The sequence below is a fragment of the Fundulus heteroclitus genome, chromosome 5 (assembly GCF_011125445.2).
Source record: "Fundulus heteroclitus isolate FHET01 chromosome 5, MU-UCD_Fhet_4.1, whole genome shotgun sequence".
NCBI classification, from domain to species: Eukaryota; Metazoa; Chordata; class Actinopteri; order Cyprinodontiformes; family Fundulidae; genus Fundulus; species Fundulus heteroclitus.
Window position 1 is genome coordinate 4,821,117 of NC_046365.1, and position 21,343 is coordinate 4,842,459.

At 42.5% G+C, this 21,343-nt stretch overlaps 1 protein-coding gene across 2 annotated transcripts; it reads right to left on the reverse strand.

Moving 5' to 3' along the window:
* Positions 1–84: 84 nt before the first annotated feature.
* On the reverse strand, positions 85–21,182 carry vps54 (VPS54 subunit of GARP complex). 2 transcript variants are annotated; one of them, XM_012869801.3, is made up of 25 exons: positions 20,966–21,182; positions 20,709–20,839; positions 18,149–18,323; positions 17,390–17,631; positions 15,446–15,530; positions 13,959–13,993; positions 13,139–13,267; positions 12,343–12,728; positions 12,110–12,236; positions 11,700–11,729; positions 11,199–11,306; positions 11,048–11,103; positions 9,537–9,633; positions 9,075–9,400; positions 8,642–8,771; positions 8,340–8,521; positions 6,742–6,854; positions 6,489–6,552; positions 6,178–6,283; positions 5,738–5,825; positions 5,528–5,649; positions 5,347–5,427; positions 3,692–3,799; positions 3,485–3,579; positions 85–1,535 (listed from the first exon to the last, which is right to left on the reverse strand). In XM_012869801.3, coding segments are annotated over exons 1-25 (3,123 nt in total). In that variant the 5' UTR covers positions 20,967–21,182; the 3' UTR covers positions 85–1,429. The 2 variants fall into 2 exon arrangements, with proteins under 2 accessions (XP_012725255.3, XP_012725254.3); XM_012869800.3 differs by lacking the exon at positions 11,700–11,729 and having other exon boundaries at positions 20,966–21,181.
* Positions 21,183–21,343: the final 161 nt, after the last annotated feature.

Here is a 21,343-nt window from a genome sequence, read left to right on the forward strand (position 1 = left end):
CAGATACCATGTTGAATAACCTCCCTCCCTAAAATGCAGTCTGAATCACGCAGGAAAAAGACGAAATAAAGAGGCAAGCAACAATGCAATCCATCATTCCGTTTTATTCACAGCAGGATTGAAGAAATCAACATCTTTGGGACTCTCATACACGCTTCCTCCCAGACTGGGTCACTCTGGCTCCCTTGCACAGACACACAGTGGTATATGGTAGGCACACTGTATTGAAGAGCTCAGATGTGTCGTCTCTAACAACAGATCAAAAGGAGGCACTTCTGAAGCAAACAGTGATGAGCGTTCATGCTTTACTGGAGACAGATGTGCTCAAGTAGTTTCCAGTTCACCGACTTCAAACTGTGTCAGCAACTGCACACATTCACGTACACACACACACACACATACAGTTACAGCCCCATCCAATGTTTACTAGCTTCATCACCCTGGATTTTGTCATTTTTCTTCCTCGTAGGAGAACTAGCATCCCCATGTTCCCTTAAACAGTGATTGTACAGAGGCAGCTGAACACAGCTCAACGCACTGAACCAGAACCTGTGGGGGTTTGAACTAAATCCACCAAATGCTTCATAATCTGTCAGTGAAAAGCTACAAGCAGCGGAGCCCATTTGGAAACTGGCCTCAGCTCACCTCCTCTTTGTGCTGATTCTTATTAGCAGCCGGTGCATAGAGCATTCTCTGTGCGGACTTACAGCCGGTAACTCCGCCCCTCCCAAGAAGAGACTTGAGGAAAGAAAGGATGAAGCCGACTGAAGGGGGGGGCCCCCTGTGACATTTCTAAATACTAATCACCGCTCTCCCTTCTTCTGTGATCATCCCAATCGCTAAGCCTGAGTAGCAACCGGCTAAAGAGGACATGATGCATGATTGGCTAAACAGCAGAATTCCCCACATTAGAAACATTAGTTTTACTTTGGTAACAACAGGATGAAGCTGAGGTTTGTGATGCCTTCACAGTCAGGGATGTTTTCAATTCTTAAGGATCAGGATTTCCCCTGACACAGCAAGTCCCACAAAAAAGCTGCTTGTTAGTATAAAAGTAAGAAAAACCCTTTACCGTCACAGCCAGCTGAAGGAAAAGTTTGTCCCAGGTAAGAATGTTTGCAAGAAGTCAGAAAAATAAATTACCCCACCATGTGTTTTCCTTCTGCCCACCAACCCTCTCCAATAATTTACTAGTATTTCTATTGAATTGCACACAGTGGGATGAGGTGGCTCTGTGTGTGTTTTCTTTCCACTTTGAAGCTGTCAAAGTTCCAGCTCGCTGCCACTGCTCCTCTCCTAGATTAGTGTTTCTGGTCCCTGTGGGGCCTCCTCCACCCCGATCTCAGACAGCCACTGTTGGCCAAGGCTCGCCCCTTGTTTCTGGGTGTGCGGGATTGTTTGATCTGGACGTCCAGACTCTGCTCCTCCATCACCTCTTCTGCTCCCAGATCTCCGCCATGTTTAGGTCGAGTCGCTCGAGGCTCTTCAGGGCCAGGATGTTCTCTGTGTAGAAGGCCACGTCCACCACCACCAGCCTGTAAGCAGACGCAGGTTATCCAGGGACATCTAAACAAAAGCTGACTTCAGGAAATCAAACCAGTATGTATAATTTCATAAAAGAGAAAATAAAGTAAATGTTTCATTCTGCTCAACACAAACATCACATCAGAACCCAGTGAGTGTTTAATCAGTAGGCCTCTGCATTCGGTGGTCGTTTCTGATATGGGCGACGTGGGCAGCTGCCTAAGGTGGCTTCTCGTCTGGGGTGACATGAGATCCCCCCGGACCGACAATGTTCACAGTGCCTAATGCCCTACTCCACCTGCAGGTAGAGGGCGCCCTCTACCTGCAGGGGATGCTGTTCCAGGGTGCACACAGGCTGGGTCCACCACTCTCTGCAGACCATGGATGTGACTCAATTTAGGGGCTGCATCCTTTGAAGGACCTGGCTCACGTTCTAGACTCTATGGAGTATTATCAACTGGAACATGAGAGAAACCAGACCCAACAATGTAGGTGACCTGAAGGCCTCCATAATAGCAACCTGGGCCTCCATTACACCTCAGCAGGCACAAAGAGCCCCAAACCAAGTTTTGACTGAGCCCACATTTCTGTACAAAAGTTTGGTTTTATATATTAATCCAATTTGTAACATTCCAACTGAGAAACTGCATTTAGGGTTTTCATTAGTAGTGAGCCATGATCACCAACTTACACAAGTGACTTGTGAGAATATTTCTGTTAATTTGAAGTCACTTATTATAATTATTATTATTATTATTATTATTATTATTATTATTATTATTATTATTATTATTATTATTATTATTAATAATAATAATAATAATATGTAAACCTGTTCATAGACTAATAGTGAATCAGCCAATCACAAGGCAGCAACTTGCATCAGAAATGGGAAAAAAAGGATTAAAGTGACATTGAATGTAACATTGTTCACCAACTTACACAAGTGACTTGTGAGAATATTTCTGTTAATTTGAAGTCACTTATTATAATTATTATTATTATTATTATTATTATTATTATTATTATTATTATTATTAATAATAATAATAATAATAATAATAATAATATGTAAACCTGTTCATAGACTAATAGTGAATCAGCCAATCACAAGGCAGCAACTTGCATCAGAAATGGGAAAAAAAGGATTAAAGTGACATTGAATGTAACATTGTTCTTGGTGCCAGGCAGGCAGATCTGAGTATCTCATTATGCTGCTGATATGTTGGGATTTTCTCACACAATAATCTCTCAGGTTTACAAAGAATAGAGCAAAATAAAAACACCATTGGGCCAGTGAAAGCTGTGTGACTGAAAATGCCTTGTTGATGTCAGAGGTCGGTGGTGAAAGGGGACAACCCCAGTGTGCCAGATCCTAACACACAGCTCATGGAACTGGGTGATGATGAATTTTAGGACAGAATAGATTACAGACGAAAAGGGGGTCCAAGCTGGCGAGGTGTACCTAATAAAGAGGCCAGTGAGTGCAGTTTGCCTTTTTGAACAGATGCTCTGAAACAGAGTAACATCTTTGATATTCCTCTTTGCTGACGTGCACCTGTCACTTTAAGGTCCACAAGTTTGAACAGCTTGGATCTGTTGGGTCTAAGGGCTTTTTGAAAACTAATATCTCCCAAACATCATTTAAAAAAAAAAAAAATAGCCTATTGTCCACAAGGTCGTTTTCAGAACAGTTTCCATCCTCACAAACCTGCATAAATTCACTACTGAGCGTTGTTTTAAATCTGCCCAACGCACACTGCCAAGCTAAAACCCATGTCTGCCAGCCAATAGTCAGTCAGATTGTTGGTTGGGGGGTGATCGGTCTAATGGACTAAGTAGCAATTCTGGAAATTGCTGACATTTGAATTTTTTTTTTTTTAAATTAAAGAAACCTAGAAACAAAGACCAAACATGACAACAGAAGATGTAATAGGTGACGTGTGTATGTGTTAGTTACCCATGCTGCGGTCCTCCGTCATTACTGACCCCGAGTCGAGCCAACTGCCTCTTAAGGTGCATTTTAAAACCAGCATTGATCCTCAGAAACAACATCTGGGCAGAAAAAGGCATTTTTCCGTTAGGCTAAGCTGAGGACGTTTGCTTTGGGTTTTTAAACTTATGTGGGGAACATTTGGGATGATGGCTGAGCCTTTCAGAGCCTCACCTGTGTCTGTTCTTCAGGCAGAAGATCAAAGATGGCTTCATGCATCTTGGCCATCTGTTTACAGATGTTTCTGAAGCAGGCCGACGGCATCGGGGCCTTCACTTCATACTGAATGAAAAAAGAACAACAAAAAAACAACTTCTTAGCATGCAATTGAGCCTGTACTTCACACCCAGCAGACCCAGGAACCAAGGAGATGTTGGTTCTGGTGGTCCGTTTGATCGGCTGAGGGCATCTTTGCTTGCTCACAGATAGCTTGGTAAGTTTCTTATGACGGTGGTCCAAGAGGGCCAAAAAACAGACAAGGGATGACGTGTTTGGGATCTTATAAATGAGATGCATTTATATATCAAACATACACATGTTGAAAGATCTTTTGATTGGTTTGGGATTCTGTTTGTAAGGTGCTGCCGTGCAAATGGCACTGAGGAGATAGAGAAACAGAACAACTACTTATTGTCATGTCATCTTAAAATGACTTTAGTGATGTTATCTTAATAACTAGAAAACTTTCCGGAAACGGCACGGTGCACCTGTCTAGTCAGAGCAGCATTGCTGTTGAGACGTTCAGCTTCCTGTTATCTGCTGATGGGTACATCCCCACGGTGACAGCCGGCAGGAACAGGCGACACCTTTCTGTAGAAAATAGTTTCCTTTCTAGAAAGTTCTTACAGCTTCCCTTTTATACCTCACTGGAACTGAAAACAGTACCACTCATAGGCCTGTCACGATAACATTTTGCTGGACTTTTTAATTATTTAATTATTATACCTTTTAATTATTGCGAAAAATCATAACATTGTCATTTGAAGACCTTTTTCCACCAATATGATAATGGCATAATAACGCAGGTATATCCTCAGATTGAGCAAGCGGTTGGCCTCCCGTCGTTTGGCTTAAATTAAAAAACTCCCACCCTGCAGCGGTCGTGTTCGCCTTTGACACAAACACAACTTTCTTTTCAAACCAGCGTTTCTCTGGTTCTCCCTCACGAGGCTCTCATGCTAAACTTTGAGCATGTGCCTACCTGACAAGATTTAACTCCTCCTACTCTGAGGAAAAGAGAAGGAAACGGTGAGCAGACACCGGTACACCGTTATCCGGTCTCAGAGAGAGGAGAGGGAAACACAGGGGGATAAACGCAAGCATGCCTACACAAATGATCAAGCTTTTAATTAATCATGTGATTAAAATGTAATGTGTGATTAATTGATTTATTGTTTATCGTGACAGGCCTAACCACCTGTAAGTCTTCTAGACTTGACTCACTCTTCACCTCAACACCAAAGAGTGTTGCTGTCACTGTGAACAGGAAGCATTTGAGTACGGTGCGTTCACTGAACAGAAAAGATTTTTACTTTCCAGTCAGATCCGTTACTGAATCCGGCTACAAACCCATTTTTCCCCCACTGCACCTCGTCTTAAATTACTAGAGAGGGCGAAGCGGCAACAAAATGTTCCCCAGGTGGGAACAACATGACATACGATTTATATCAGAGGACCACAGGAAGACGGTTCCTTTTAGAACCAGAACAAATCAGATGAATAAAGTCTATCTTATCTTAAATCAGATGAGCAGCACCTGATAGAACCAGCTGGTTCTAGAGCCCCGTCTGGAAATGTGAGTTTCATATGAAAATGGTTTATGACGTTACCTTTGCCAAAAACTTCTCAAACAGACTGTCCATGATGGCCACCAGCTTAGCAGAGATTTCAGCTATATGATCATTGTAGTCCTGCAGAAAAACAAACCTCCAGTGATCTCTGGGACATTACCAACGCCACGCTTGGGTCTGGATGTAGGGCCTTCTCTACGTTCTTAGGAACGTTTGTTACCTTCGTGATGTGGTCGAAGTGTCTGAGAACGCTGAACTGTTTGGGCTGCAGTTTGGTCTCAAAATGAGCTCTGATGATGGGAATGTAGTGAACCACCAGCTGCAGACAGCGGGACGCTAATGCTACACAAACATAGAAACACAGCAACGCCTCTATTCAGCATCCAACACAGACGCTTCAGGCCAAGTAAGGCAAAGCGTGTAGACTTACCCAGGTTTTTTGTAGTGATGGTCTTGAGACCAACGATCTGCAGAGCTCCGGCTCCTAGAACCAGCTGGCAGCTGCGGGAGTTAAAGTGCTGCAACAACACAGTGCAATTATTCTCTGATCAAGTTAAACACCACAGTCATGGCTGACAACAAGCATGACATCAGGGCTGTGCCATATTACAAAAGGGGGGGGGGGGGCATTTTTTGTGAAATATCTGCATTGTTGGTGTGAATTCCTGACATCAGATATAAAACCTCTGTTGGTGTAATCGCGCTTTGATATCTCTCTCTGCCATTCACTGCTAGTAAGCCACGTGCGGACCACTTCAAAGTGAAGACGGCCGCCGGGGCCCGCTGGGCTTTGGCGGCGCTGTTCTGGTCAATCACGCTGGGACATCCCTACTTCAGCTTGCTTCTCACACTGCCGTCGGGGCCTCTTACCTTGAGCAGGTCGGACAGACGTGTCAGCATGTCTGTGGTGATGGATGGGATGTCGTTCACACACTGACAGTATTCCAGAAAGATCCGGATCAGCAGCAGAACCGTTCTGGATTAACAGACAGGAGCATTTCAAAACGCAGTAGAAAACAACCCTTCTCTGGGTGGTGCATTCAATGTATTTTTATATTTGTTCATTCCAACTTTGATTAATTCATTTATATCCAAGAATTCAGCTCAAATTGGTGTGATAGCACCAGAGCACATTGAAGTTTCCCTGTTGTTTAACATCTTGCCTGTGGGAGGAAACTTACCCAACAACAGCATATTTCTGGCCGTTAACAAGCAGAAACTCGGCAGGTTTCCTGTCCTCTGGGCCTGCAGAGTAAACAGTTGGTGTTTATCTAAATCAGCTAGTAGTAGATGTCTCTGTATGCTGTCAGTGTTTGGAGCAAGAGGAAAGGTTAGGGCAGGTGCATCATGATGCATCCCTGGATGAAGCGGACTAATGAAGGTTACCGATGTGTGTGGCAGGGCAAAGCACAACAAACTGACGTCTGGGCCCACCTGACGCTTTGCGCTCTGGTAGGGATATTCTGCCGTCGGCTATGGAGTTCACCAGATCCTGAAACTCGGCTGGAACCTCTGCCTGCTTCCAGCGCTCATTATCCAGGAGGAGGCTGCAGAGCGACAACAATGAAACTAAAACCATCAGGAAGCCAACACAGCATCAGACACCTTCAGCCAAATTCAACATTATTAAAGGAGGACGTTCCTACAAATCTTAATCATCCTTCCTTCCACTGCTTTATTTTCTACAGTTTTGTCCCTTTTGAGCCAATTTATAAATGTAAACTTCAATATGCATTTATAGGGCCACAGTTTGTTAAAAGTTAAATCTGTACAAAAAAAAAAAAAAAAAAAAAAAAACAGACGGGAAGGAAGAAAAGAAGCTAATGGGTTAATAGATGGCCTTAAGATTGAATGAACAAAGACGGATGAGCAGATAGAGCGGGTCTCCAACTGAAACTTTTACATGCGTCTCTGCAGAGCCTGGCTGCATGCCAGTGAAGTGGTTTAGCTGTTTGTAGCTCCAGTCCTCAACAGCCGGTGTCCTGCAACTTTTACACGAGTCACTAGCCGTACACATCTGAATCAGACGACTGAGATGGACGGATGAAAGGATGGATGGGCGGACAAGTACCGCATGAACGGATGGATAAATGAATGAGTGGCTGGCCAAACTGAGAGATGGATGGATAAGGCCCTTAGATCAATACGAGAAAATAAAGACTAAAATTATAAATATTTTTTATACTTTACGGTTTTCCATATTAACCCAAACCTGAAAAGTAGTTTTGCAGACTGAAGCCATAAGAGAATAAAAAATTGGATGAGCTTCTACTGTTGTCCAACCCTTAAAAGTGCATAAAAACTAAAAAAGTGCATGAAAACTACATCTATATATGTCAGTAGCCCACTCTGGTTGCATACAAAGTTTTCAGTAAATATTATCACATCCTGCTGGCGTATTAGTTTTTATTTTGGCAGTTTACGCATTGTTTTTGCTCAATTTGTAGATAAATAAACCCTTTTGTGTTTATTTTTAATAACAGAGGAAGTACAACACTGCATGCGCAGCAGGGGATAAAACAAGGAAGCAGCTAACGACTATTAGCATCTCCCAGCAAACAATGAACAAAGGTCTTAGATCCAGTGGAAAAAAAATAAAATAATGATTCAAAGAGGGAAAAGTGCAGCATTATTCACAAGCGATTATTAATTAAGCAAACTGGCACTATGACAGTTCTGCGATACTGACGCTAGATGGCGCCACGTCTGTTTATATCTGCTCATCGCACCCGGTGCTGGATTCTGTTTAGCCTCAAAAAAAATAAAAATAAATAAAAAATAAAAATAAAAAAAATAAAAAAATCAAACCAGTATCAAGATGGAGTCTTTGTGTATATACCTTTATTTTATCATGATCTAATGGTTTTTAGCCTTTTTGTTTTTTATATAAGCATATGACGTGGCTATATACCTTGAACATGCAGGACACATGTTACGGTACCAGTGTCCTCAGCTTCTGCCTTAGGCCGGTTAATTTCAGAATCAAATTAAGAAAAGGACCCGTCAGAGCAAGAGCTAAACAGCAGCTTTACCTGAGTTTGGTTTTCCGCTCTTCATGGAAACGGTTGACAAAGCGGTTGGCCTGGCTCTGCAGCGCCCCCCTCAGGGAGACGCTTCGCCTGCCGCACAGCTTCTCTGTATCCCTGACGAACCTCTCCACAGCCTGAGAGAGGGACACGAACTCCGCCGAGGTCAGGCGCTCCAGGGAGCCGTCCTGTTGGAAGGAAGCATCAGCACAGGTTTGGTGAAAGGGAATAAAACCCTAAAAACCGCCAAATGAGCGCCTCGCACAACAACATCCCACAGCAGGTTCTCACGGTGCTTTGTGTCATACCTTGGCTCTGGCCGTGAGGACTTTGACGCAGCGGTCGTGGCTAACATCAGAAGCCATGTACAGCAGCTCCTGCAGGTTGTTGATCACGCGGTTCAGCTCCAGCTCAGTGGGCATCAAGTTCTCACCAGACCTGAACACAAACACGTTCTCCATCAAGCTTTTCTTTCTGGTGGATGGAAGGGTTTCAGGTGGAAACAGGAAATGCAGCTAAAACTTTCCCTTTTACCGATGCAACATTTGCTGGATTCAATCCGTTGTTCTCCCATTTATAGTTCAGCTGACAGTGAGAAGGCCGTTTCTATGAGTGCATCGAGTAAAAGGCTGCTGAGATCATTTCCCCTTACGTACCTCAGATTAGCGCTCCATTTGTCTAAATAAACACATACAACTTAAATGATCAAACAAAAAAAAAAACTGATTGTGGGGAACCTACATGAAGCTGTGTTCTCTGCCACCAGACGTTTCTGTGACCCCGGAGGAAGTGTCGCTTTCTGCAGCAGCTTCGGCCCGGTTCTGCTGGAACCTTGAGCCCACTGTGGAGCGCTGATCCTGACCTGCCAAGCCCGACTCCTGCTGTTGCTGGGCTTCATTCAAAGCATCGCTGATGAACAGACCCTCGTGGGTGAGGTAAGCTAGCTCAGCTTCCCCCTGGGAGGCATCTTGGCCCACTGGGCCTGGACTGCTTTCTGCCACGAGTCGATTCTTGTGGTTTGAAGACAGAACCTGAAGAACTACATTGCTGATCACGTTTAACGTATCCTAGCAAACAAAAACAAAAAAAGGAGGAGACAATAAGACCTAATCATGTGCGGAGACTTTAATGATCTGAGACCAGTGATGAACGCTGAACTTTGCTCCAAAAACTGTTGCTGTAACTCGGGGAGTTTTCCCTCACCTTGATTCTCTGCAGGAAGAGAAGGAAACTCTCAAAGACGTTTTCTAGCAGCTCAAACCACTGAGGGAACGTCATCAGACGCATCTGGTCAGCTAGCCTTAAACACAATCATTTACATTATGGTTAACAAAGGTTAGAAATCTCGGTATATTTAGTTAATAAAAGCCTTCAGAACATATTGATATAAACCTTTTCACTTGTTTTTAAAAATCGATCAGACCACCAAAAGTAGCTCATAATGTAGAAAGGAAAGGATCTGTTAACATTTTCCCCTTACAGACTTATATTGGTTAAGAATAAAGAGTGGAGTTCATTTGTATTCAACCCTCCGGAGTAACGACTAGAACCTTTTTCACTTTGATTAGAGCAGGTCGTTAAAACTTTCTCTCCATCTCTGCCTCTACTTTTAGTTTGAATGGATGGACATAAACTGTCAACATCAAATTTTACGTCTTTACACAGTTGGATTGAGGTCTGAACTGTGACTGGGCGAGTTTACCATTAATATGCTTTAATTTGTAGCTCTGGCTGGATGTCAAGTGTTCTAGGCTACGTTCACACTACAGGGAAATGCGACTCGGTCTGGACGATAATTCAATAACAACATATATTGTTTGATAGACGTATTGCAATGATAGAAAAAAAAGGGTCAATAAAAAGTTCAATAGAACAACAGTTTTCTTTCCTTTTGCATTCTAGCCATGTAGAATATTATTAAAATCATTACATCCTCCCAACCAATCACAAACGCAGACCCAGGAACGCTCAAAGAGCACAAGTTCTTTTTTCTTTTTAAAAACTTGCAGTTTTGGTAAAAAGTCGGTTGAATAAAGGGTTGAGTTTGAATTCAGTGTTTGTGTGTTTTTATCTAAAAATAGGTTGCTAAGCAACAGCATAAAATGGCCAGGGCTGCACTTAAAATATATGTTTTGAATTTGTTGATAATTGTCGATATCGATCAATATAATTTCTATTTTTTCTACATCATCCCGCCCTAAATGCGACCCAAATCCGATCTTTTTGCAAATATGCGACCCATATCCGTCTTTTTCTTTGCAGTGTGAACGCCCCAACTGCAATCTTTTCACCCACCCCTAAAAAAAAAAAATTAGATTTGTGCCACTTCAATAAGATAAAATACTTCGTCTTTGCTATGATGTGATCTTACTATTTTCGGCACCTATTGCTCAACAGCTTTATAATATTAACAAGGAGAGATGCTGAACGGCATCAGCGTTTTTTTATTTTAAACAAAACTTTTTTGACACTTCTAGAAACAATTACCTCCATCATTACATCCGTAAACAGCGCGTTGCTGTTTTTTCCCAAAATGACGTCACTAAGAGCTGCTTTTAGTCTTAGGATTCTTTGTGAATACGAGCACTGATCTTCATTAGTAAGAGTCAGTTTAAACATTCAGTTGGGAAGTTAAGTTAATCTAGATCAGGATCCATTCTGTGTAGAAACATCTTAAACAACCTGAGGATTCATGGATAGATCAGGTGACTTACTTAACGAAAACTTCAGTGTCAATTTCTTCAATGTGCACAACACACTCTGCCACACACTGCAAAAACAAGCAGATCCAATAAAAAAAAAAAACAGAAGCTTAACACGATGGTCTATGATGCTGATTGAAACGAATGCTGGCACGACTTGTACCTGTGAGACAATGGCCTTAGCAGCCGTCATCATCTCATCGCTGTAAATATCCAGGAAGTCCAGCTTCCTCTGCCGCAGCAGACCAAACACCAGCGACTCCAGGCGCTCCTTTAAACACAAAGGAACAAGCAGGAGATCCTGAGTCCACAAGCACTGAGCGCAGCGTGGACTGGTGAGGCTTTAACCCCCACTGACTGAGCTGCAGGGAGGTTTCCATTTCACACCAGTTATACATACTGACGTTATATTTACAGGGAAAGGATCAGTAACAATTAAAGGGGTGGCAGATGTCAAACAGCCTGAACATGTTTTACCATCAAAAATTACAATAACCTCTGGATCTGCCTAACCGCACCCACAAAGCAAACAATCAAACAATCATCTGCATGCAGGTTTGATTCCCAACCTGTTGTGTGACCTGATTTCAGCAACACGCGGGATTTTATGGATTGGCTGAATTTGATTCAACTTGGCAGCTGTGTGTGTGAGTGAGTGTCCCACCTTTTGAGAGTCAGCATTTGATTTAGGGACCTGTGACGAGCACAGCATCCATTAAATACAGAATCAGTTTTTGTCAAAGTTCATGGAATAAACAAACTAAACAGAGCAAACAAATGTCTTTGCTGGAAAGCAGATATCAGAAGTCTTGGTTATGGTGCTTCTGTGGGTTAATATAACCATGTACTTGCCAGCTGTGTTGCAGGATAAACATCTGGGAAATTTTTAGATTTCTAAAGAAGAATAAATACGCAGCGTGCTAAAATAAACACCCTAAAGGCCTGGTGTGGAAGGAAAAAGGTAGAAACTAAGTGGCTTTCGTGTGAAGAAGCAAAAGCTGAGCAGAGGGATCTGTCTGAAGGGTTTTTTTTTAGAGGTAAATGTCAGCTAAAGCAAACAGGATGAAGCCAGACCTTCTCCAGCACCTGTGGCTCCTCCTTTAGACTGCGGTTCAGATCGCTGCGGGCATACATGCTGAAGTCCTCCACCATCATCTTATCGATCAGCTTCTCCAGCTCGCACAGCTGGGAACCCAGATGTCTGAGGGACACACAAGATACATGACATCAGTAACGTAGCGGCAGAAGGAGCAGTTTGCACTGATGGGTGGAGAGCACAGCTGTTATAGACTGATGCACTTTCCTACCTGAAGCTGTGGATTCCCTGCAGCTCCTGCTGCAGCACCTCCTTGGTGGTGGCGATGAGCTCCAGCGCTCCAACAAACTCTGAGGTAGAGAGCAGGAGCTGCACAGTGGGCTGCGTCTGATGCACCGCCGCCATCAGCTTCAGCTTGTTGTGCAGCTTCACGCAGTTGTTGCGTGTCAGCGCGGTGCGGAGGGCCCGGAGAGGCCCCTGGCACATGACCCGGTCCATGGCTGCTGTCCGGCTCCGCAGGACAGCCACTGCCTGCTGCGTCTCCTGCAGCCGGTCCTGCAGCTCGTGCTGGGAGGACATGGCGTGGAAAAAAGCCTCGGAGCGCAGCGAGATCTGCCGAGCGATGCTGACCTCTATGACGTCCAGGTAGTGACTCAGCTGGAGGAGAGCAGGAAGGAAATTAAATCCCCATTAACACCCGAGAGTTCTCCCTTTAGGTGTCGGCTATTGCTGAGCACTTCTAGAAATGCAATGGTAAATTGGCAAATTTTACCAAATAAAAAGGACATTTTAATTCCCTAGAGAGGATTAAAAAAACAAAAACTAATTCAACCCATCAATAAGATTATTGTGTTTTCAATGTGTGTTTAATCAGATTTCAACTGTGAGAGTAAGAAGGCAGAAGGTTGACGTTGTGGTACAGAAGAATGTAAACTGCAGGGTTCAGAAAAAGTCAAAGCAGTTAGTGAGACTGCTTTGGTTATCTCCTACTCAACCTATTAACACTGGGAATGTGTTGAACCCCCGTGCTCTTCCCTCACATCTGTGTGTTTCAGTCGTGGGTTCACCTTTTCCTGCAGCAGTTTGGAGGAGGCCACGTCTCTGCTTTTCCCCCCCGCACCGTGAAAGTGTGACCATGGCAGGACAGTGTTGAAAGTAGCTGGATCCTCCAAAGCAAACTCTGGCCTCATAAAAATCTAAGAAAAAGCCACAGACAAAATGTTATTGCAGACAACTTACTGTGTCCAGCTGTTTCCACACATGCTTGAACATAATATTTCTACAAATGATAAAATTTATCCCTACAGACAGTAAAGGTAAGCATAACTTCATCCAGTTTCAGGCATCACTAAAGGGAACGACGAAAAAGAAAACTAGCTTCTGATCATCCACACCCTTCTCCCTCAGCACGTGGAGTTGGTTCAGGAAACAAAATGATGGTTTTCCTTCAGAGGATTATGTCAATGTCAACTTTAGTTATATAGCACGTTTGATATGGATGCCTCGATCTAAAGGGCTGTACACAGCTACAACATATAAATATGTATATACATACAAAATAACAACTACACAACACAAAATGAGAATAGTTAAAATGAAAAAGTTCAAATACTAATAATACTAAAAATATATTTCTTTTTTATAAAAGAATGATAAAATAATCTAGTTAAAAGCCAGTGCAAACAGGTGGGTTTTTAACAAAGACCACTAAAGCTTTTTGGTCCGGCTCAGCTCCAAATTCCCCTAAACAAACTTTATTACAAGACCAAACAACTCAACTGTAAATTATTACAGCACTGTGTTGACATCACACCTTGCAAACTAACCTAAACTAAAAAAGCAAACTAAAAACACTTATAGCAGCAGATAGTAATGTGAAGGCCTTACCTTTGGAACTTGTTCGAGCTCGGCTCTGGATTTGTCTGCAGTAAAAACAATGAACGTTTATCTGTTTTATAATAATTTAACAAAAACCTAGGTATAGATTAAGGACTTAATGTAAAAAAAAACAACAACAACATTTGTATGTACAGGCAGTGATATATAATGCCCCATCAAACTGAACAAAGGAGTTGCTCCAGGATGTACATTTGGTCCCATGTCGTTTGCATTTCTGCCACCTGACTGAATAATCTGCAGACTAAGTGAGCTGCTTTGTACTGGAGGAGGAAATTCAAAGTGAATAACCTCAAAGCAATAAACACAAAATATGCACTTTTTTTAATAAGGAGAAAATTATTCTCCATATTTCAGGGTTTCCCCCAGCGTAATATACGCATGACGGGTCGCCAAGAACAAGTCCAGTGTATTTCAATTGTTACTAAGTTTAAAACCATTGCAGCTAGATTTAGTGCATTACTTATCGTAAACATAAAATGTCTAGCACAGTCATTGCTGCAAATTCACTCATCCTTAAGATGCTCAGGAAGTCAGATAACAACAAAAGAAACTTCCTTGCAACAGAAAAAGATTAACAGCAAAAGCAGATTACAGAGATGATCTTAATCGGTTGGGGTGCAACAAAGAAGGGGGGAGGGTGTCTTTGCTTAAAAATGGTGAAGTCACTAGAACAGCATAAACTGTATTTTCTTTTGCTGTGTTAGCATACATATTTTTTGCAAATATAAATTTTTCTGGCAAATAATCAGTACAGTACAACATAGATGATACCAACCTCAAATAATTACTATTATTATTAATACATACAACAGGACAATGCAGCAAATTTAGCTTTAACTCAACTGCTGACGTATGCTGATGATTAACTCTAAAGTATTCTTTATTATTAACCCTAGGGAGCCACTTCCCCTTTTAATCAGTGTGGAAACAGTACGAGTTTCAGGTCTATTCCACATTGCTTCTGCAATTCTGCATCCACTGATGCAAAAAAACATCACATGTTTCACATTTCCTTAATTTTACAACATCATTAGGTCTGAAGTATTTCTACCACTTCCTGAAAAATACAACTTATTGTAAAAACGGAGGAATAAAATTACTTCTTAAACTTTAGGCATTATTTTGGGGGAAATATGATAATCCCTAGTCTTTGAGGCAGATTTCAATTAAACTCCTCAGAAAGTTTCCTAAAGCCTGATGAGGGACACACCTGAGGTAACACTTCGACTAAAGTCTGAGCAACATCTTCCTGCTGTTAATGTAAACCCACAATATATCTGTCAACTACAAAGCTGTACCACTGTGTTTGTATGAAATATAATCAGTTAATAGGTTTGTTTAATTCTAAATATAGTGGTCTTTATTCTACGTGCTGGGTCGTGCAATAGTGCGTTCAGTTTCACTGACTGGTTTATGGACTGGAGAGGATACAGAGTGAGGGGAGAGCTCTGCAACAGCAGATTAATAATTCATACCGTGGTTGGTGGTGACACTGGAAACTGCATCCACATCATCTTTATTAGGACAGATCGTCTTGCAGCGTTCGTGGATTCGTTCCCTCTAACAATAACAGCATACAAAGAAAATAGATGAGGCGTTTCAGATTAAGCCCAAACACCAAACGAGCGAGAATCTGTTGAACGAGAGTAATAAAGCTCCATGTAGCGGCAATAAGGAAACAGACAAATGGCAGCAGCTGCAAAGTCTATGCATCAAAGTAAAACCTGGGGGAGGAAATAAAAACAGAGATAAACAGCTGGTAGCGGGTCACATGATTCTTTGTAAACTACATGACTAACGGAGATAAAGAGCCTGCTGCAGGAGAAAGGTCAAAAGGAAAATAGTTGAGTAGACAGTATCTGATCAATTTCCATAAAACAAAGGTCCAAATATTTCATTTTCCAGCTCCGTCAAACTGACTGCAAATAACGAAACAACTCTATAGGGAATAAAAACCCGCTGAGTAAGCGTGTGTAACAAAGCAGGATCTTCTTACACTACAACACACATGGGTCTTCAAAGGTTTGTATTAACCCTTATCTGGATACATCTCAAGTAAATCTGTAGTTATAAATCAGAGATTGTAGAGATATCTGGTTTCACGAGGCTGTAAAACAAAACTAATAAAAAAAAGATAAACTTCATTCTTTCATACATTCCTTCATTCTTTTACATGACACTGTAGCAAGATGGCGGACTCTTTTGGGAACGGGACTGTGATCAAACAGTTTCTGGCTGACCGACTGCCACCAAGAATGGGACCCAACACGTTTGTCAGGATGTTGGGTTCTGCTGCTGGAATCCTGCAGCGCATATTAAACAATGATGAAGACACACAAGAGATGAGCTAAGTGGGACCTCTTTCTAACCAGAACTATAGGAGCAGGTATTGGTAAAGAGCAGTTTATACCATTTACATCATTTTTAAACTGGTTTAAAGAAGTAGGAGAGACAAGGCAGCCAGAGGTTACAAAGCCAAGAGTCCAGCTGACTCGGTTAAAGCTAAACCACACAAAGGACAACCTTTTAAATCTGTTAAAATCCATCTGCTAAACACTTTAAAATCCCAGACTGGGCTCTAAGCTGAACAACAAACAGGACATACACTGGTTTGCTGATGGTTCTGTGACATATTTTACTGGAACTAGATTATTATTCAGACACCCACGCAGCTGAAGGTAATCTGATTCACATCTATGTGGTATTATTTCAACTACAAACTCTTAATTGTGTAGCTTAAGAGCCAGAGAGTAAATATTATTGGAGTGTAGAAATCTCAGTAACACCAAAAATTCAAGATTTTAACCCTGGCTCCTCTCCTGTGGAACCAACTCCCTGTTTCAGTCTACGAGGCAGACTCCCTGTCTACTTTTAAGACCAGGCTTAAAACGCTCCTTCCTGATAAAACCCAAAGTTCTCCTCTGTCTTCTCCAATCCCCAGTGGGTCGAGGCAGATGACCGTTCATACTGAGCCTGGTTCTGCTGGAGGATTTCCTTCCCGTTAATGGGGAGTTTTCCTCTCCACTGTCGCTTCATGCATGCTCAGTATGAGGGATTGCTGCAAAGCTATGGACAATGCAGACCACTCTCCCTGTGGCTCTATACGCTCCTTCAGGAGGAGTGAATGCTGCTTGTCCAGACTTGATGCAATCTGCTGGGTCTCCATAGATGGAAAACGTCTAACCAATCAAGCAAGTTGTGCTTCAGTAAAACTACAGAGTTTCCCCCAGTGTATTATAAGCTGAGCGGGCCGCCAGACCCAAGACTTTTAAACTTGCTGCTTACAACAACTAAAGGTCTCTTTAGTGCTACAGTTAGATTTATTTAGTGTATTTGACATTATCATGTGAAGGTGTAAAGGCTATCAAATGTCCATTAAGAGAAAAACGTATCTATGAAAAGCATAACCGAGGGGTTACCTGTGTCATTTCCTGCAGGTACGGCCCAAAGTGTTCCTTGGTGATGATGGGCAGGTAGAAGGAGGGCATGATTTCCATCTCTGTAAAGTCCAGTCCCCATGTTTTGGTAAAAAAGTCAGACTCCCGTTTGGCCAGTCTTGGGTCGTTTAACGCTGCGGGGAGGTTGACCTTGGAGCTGTACACCGTCCACCGGTCATGTTCCGCCACCACGGATGGACCGTTGCAGAGACCCCGCCCCCCACCTGGAGAACATACAACACAACAGCGAATCCTTTTGTAAAGAAAGTCATTAAGGTGATCTATTTTTTATGATTTCTTAAAGCTCAGTTTTAATTTAGGATCATAATGATGAAAAACTACACAAATCATACAATGCAAAATGAAATGAGAGCCTTTCCATGTAGGTTTGCCTGTGTGTAAAGGTGTTAAAAAATGACTGAAAACTCAAAAAACACCAGAAAATACCAAGAAAAGAATAATCTGGTTAAACTCTGGCAAGTGAATTTTTACACAGATTTTGGGAATGGTCAGTAAAAAAATTAACCTGCTTAAAATGGTTTAAAGAACCATCTAAACCAAAACACCTGGGTTTGGATCACAGCATTATTTAACAGGGGAATAAACAAGAGGCTTCAGGGGTCCAACAAAAACAAAGACTTGTTCCTTTCTCAGCTTTCTAAACGTTCCACTTGGATTTAGAAACTGGCAAAACAGATGTAGAAGTGGTTTGGTAGAATGAAGAGGCTTTTTTCTGCTCACCTGTCGGTTCCTTGGGGCAAACATCAGGCAGGGAGCGAATGCCCCGGCAGCGAGGAGGGGAAGCACCGTGCTCCTTGCGGTAGATCCCATCTCGGCCTCCACCGGCAGGGCGAGGCACTGGGGAGGAGCTGTTACTGGAGGCCATGGCATTGGGACTCGCCTCCCAGGAGGCTAGCTGCAAATCCCAATAAAACACATTAAAGTTATGGTTCTAATGTGGTAATGTGTTTAAAATAAAGAGCAGAAGATATGAATAAATTTGCTTTTTTTTTTTTTTTAAGTACATGATGATTTCTGCTTTACTTTAACAGCTGGAGAACCCAGTGTCTGTGGACTCAAGGTAAAACAAATGAAAAAAAAAAAAAGCAAGAAAAGTGTAACACTGCAAGCGTTCAATTTTATGAGGGTAATATTTTGCTTTTTGATGTTACAAAAACCTGTCCAAGACTGCAGAATGCCACGTGCGAGGGAAACTTTATGCCCTATTTTTGTGTGTGACCGCTTTACCAGAGCCAGCTCGTTCTGTGTTGACGTCAAGTCCGCCAGGAAGGGCTGAGATTTTAACACGCTAACATGTTAGAGCCTCTTCTTTTAGCTGTAGATGCATCCTTTACTACAAATGTTGACGTGTACACTAAAGACGTGCTATTTTATTGCACTTTAGGCAACAAAAGGTTGATTCTCTTTTAAAAATGGAAATTGTTTACCTGCATTTTCTTTTTCATGCATTTCTATTACTCATAAAATAAGCTTAAGTAGTTGAAATATCTGCAGAATGGGCCAGTTTTTCATCGGACTCCTCGATTAATCATCAGGACACCCGATAAAATACCAGATCACTAAAATAATTGTTCGCTGCAGCCCTAGAGCAAACCCAACTAAAATCTTAGATATATTCTCACATCCACGTGACAGATGCATTAATTGGTTGTAAAGGAAGTGACACCTGACTGTGTTTGCCTTCAGGCTGCAGCTTTGCACGATCACAGCCGCTGCACCAGTCAAAACTCAAACTCTCCACTTTCATCTACTGCGGTGTTCTGCGTCCCGTGTGGGGGTGTTCGGCCGGCTGCAGGTCTAATCGGACTGCTCAAACCGAGGAGGTGTAAGACCCCCTGCAGCTAATCCCATCACATAGATGAAAGGATTATGTGAAACACGGGCAACCTCACCGTCCCTATAAGGACTATTACTGAGGCAAAAGTTAGATTGAACTTCTAAAAAGGAAGATACTTTATTTCCCTCACATGATGATGGTGGGAGGTCATTAAAACAGCTGACTTTTCTATTTTTTGGGAACTTTTTTTTTTTTTTTATTACCTCTATAGATAGGAACAGTTTTATGAGACATTAGGAAACTTTATGGAACTCATTATCTTTTCATTTCCCAAATAATAAAATAATGTGTCTAAAGCAGCTTGATCTATTAATTATGCTCACATTAATTGCCCACTGGCTTGAGGTGAAAAAAGAAAACATTCATAGAATTTTTTTTTTTATCCTGCACATATGCAACAAAACCCAAGTACTCCCACCATTGTCCATAAACAGGTCAACAAAAAGCATCTTCCTTGATGTTCTTTGTGAGAGTTTGGATTGAGAAGGCCTGTCTGTGAGCAAAGTAGAAACATTTCCTGCAAGGGATCCATAATAAACAGGAAAACAGATAATTCATGTCATCAATCATGATTAACCCGACTTTCTGTTTCATCGATACAATATCTGTGAGTTTTAGCATCAGAGCCTTTAATATATATACGCATTAATGGCAGTTAGAGACCAAGTAACTAGCAAAATATAGTATTGCCATAAAGACAGTGAATGCATGGCACATGAACTATAATATCCCTCTATTACTATTGAAATATTGCTAGGACGCCTGCATTTCGCTATGTTTTGCAGCTGTAGTTCCTACAAAGTTTCCATTGTTTTTTTTTCCCCCGGCAGTTTCTATAACAATGTGGAAATTTAAGAAAACAACCCTGTATTTAAACTCCTGACACAGGTTTGCAGTGGATGTGAAGGGCGGCAGACGTCAGAAGCTGGCCAGCGGCGTCCCTGTCTGTCTGGAGGAGCTGCCGCGATGCTTGGCTCTGCTGCAGCAGAGGTCCTGACTGGCGGCATGACTCGCAGCAAGCAGCCGACATGTTTCCAGGGAGAGATGAACCTTTTCTGACACTTTGTGTTGCCGGGCTGAACTGTCAGATAATGGTTGCGGTTCCCCCTCAGAAAAGGGCAACTGTGCTGGGAGCTAGCCAGCTAGCATTAGCTCGGCTCTTCTTCTTCGCCTGTGCTCTCAAATTACCATTAAGACAACTGACAGCAAAGTCGGAAAAAAGTGCCAACACACTGCAGACAAACACACCTCCACGTTTGATATCGCAAGGTGGACCGGCGCTGAATGTGGGCTGTCTGAGCCACTAGCTAAAGCTAATGCTAATGCTGTCAGCTGCGGTTACACGTAGACCGGCTAATGCTAACAGGCAGAAACAGAAGCATCCGACCGGACCAGACCCACACAGGGACACACATGTTCAGCGACCCGGAGCTACGTCCGTACCTGTCTTGTGAAGCGCGGCAGCCGGTGGTTCTCCTTTTCAGCATCACAGAAACACCGGGGGAACGGCGAGCAAAAGAGCAAACACACTCGTCCAGAGAAAGGTAGCGCCCCGGCACAACGACCATCATGCACTGCTGAAGCAAAGCGAGACTGTTGTTCTCCTCAGTTCCTCTCTGCTGCTGCCCCCTGCTGGCCGAAGCCTCCTTTTCATAGATTCATCTGTAAATCTGATTTCAAAATACAATTTATTTACTTACTTTTATACGCGGTTCCGTTGCCTGCCGTCGTTCATCTGGACCAAAACAAACCCTAGATTCAACTCTTGCTCGTCCCACTGCGAAATATCCAGAGACGAGACGAGCACAACTTCAACGAGCGAGCGATAAAAGATGACACCAAAGCCTTATAGTGAGCCTTTACACTGAGCCACAGTCTCCAGCTCAACAGGGATTTCCTTGGCCAGAAGTTTAGGGTCCCAGATCCAAGTTCACCTGCTGTCTAACGCAGGCCGCGTGTCAAACTCATTTCTACATGAGGCCACTTTGGCATCATGAAGTCATTAAAAGGCCCGGTTGCACCTGTTCAGATGATACTTTTGATTTCAGAATTTCACATAGAAATATAAATAAATCACA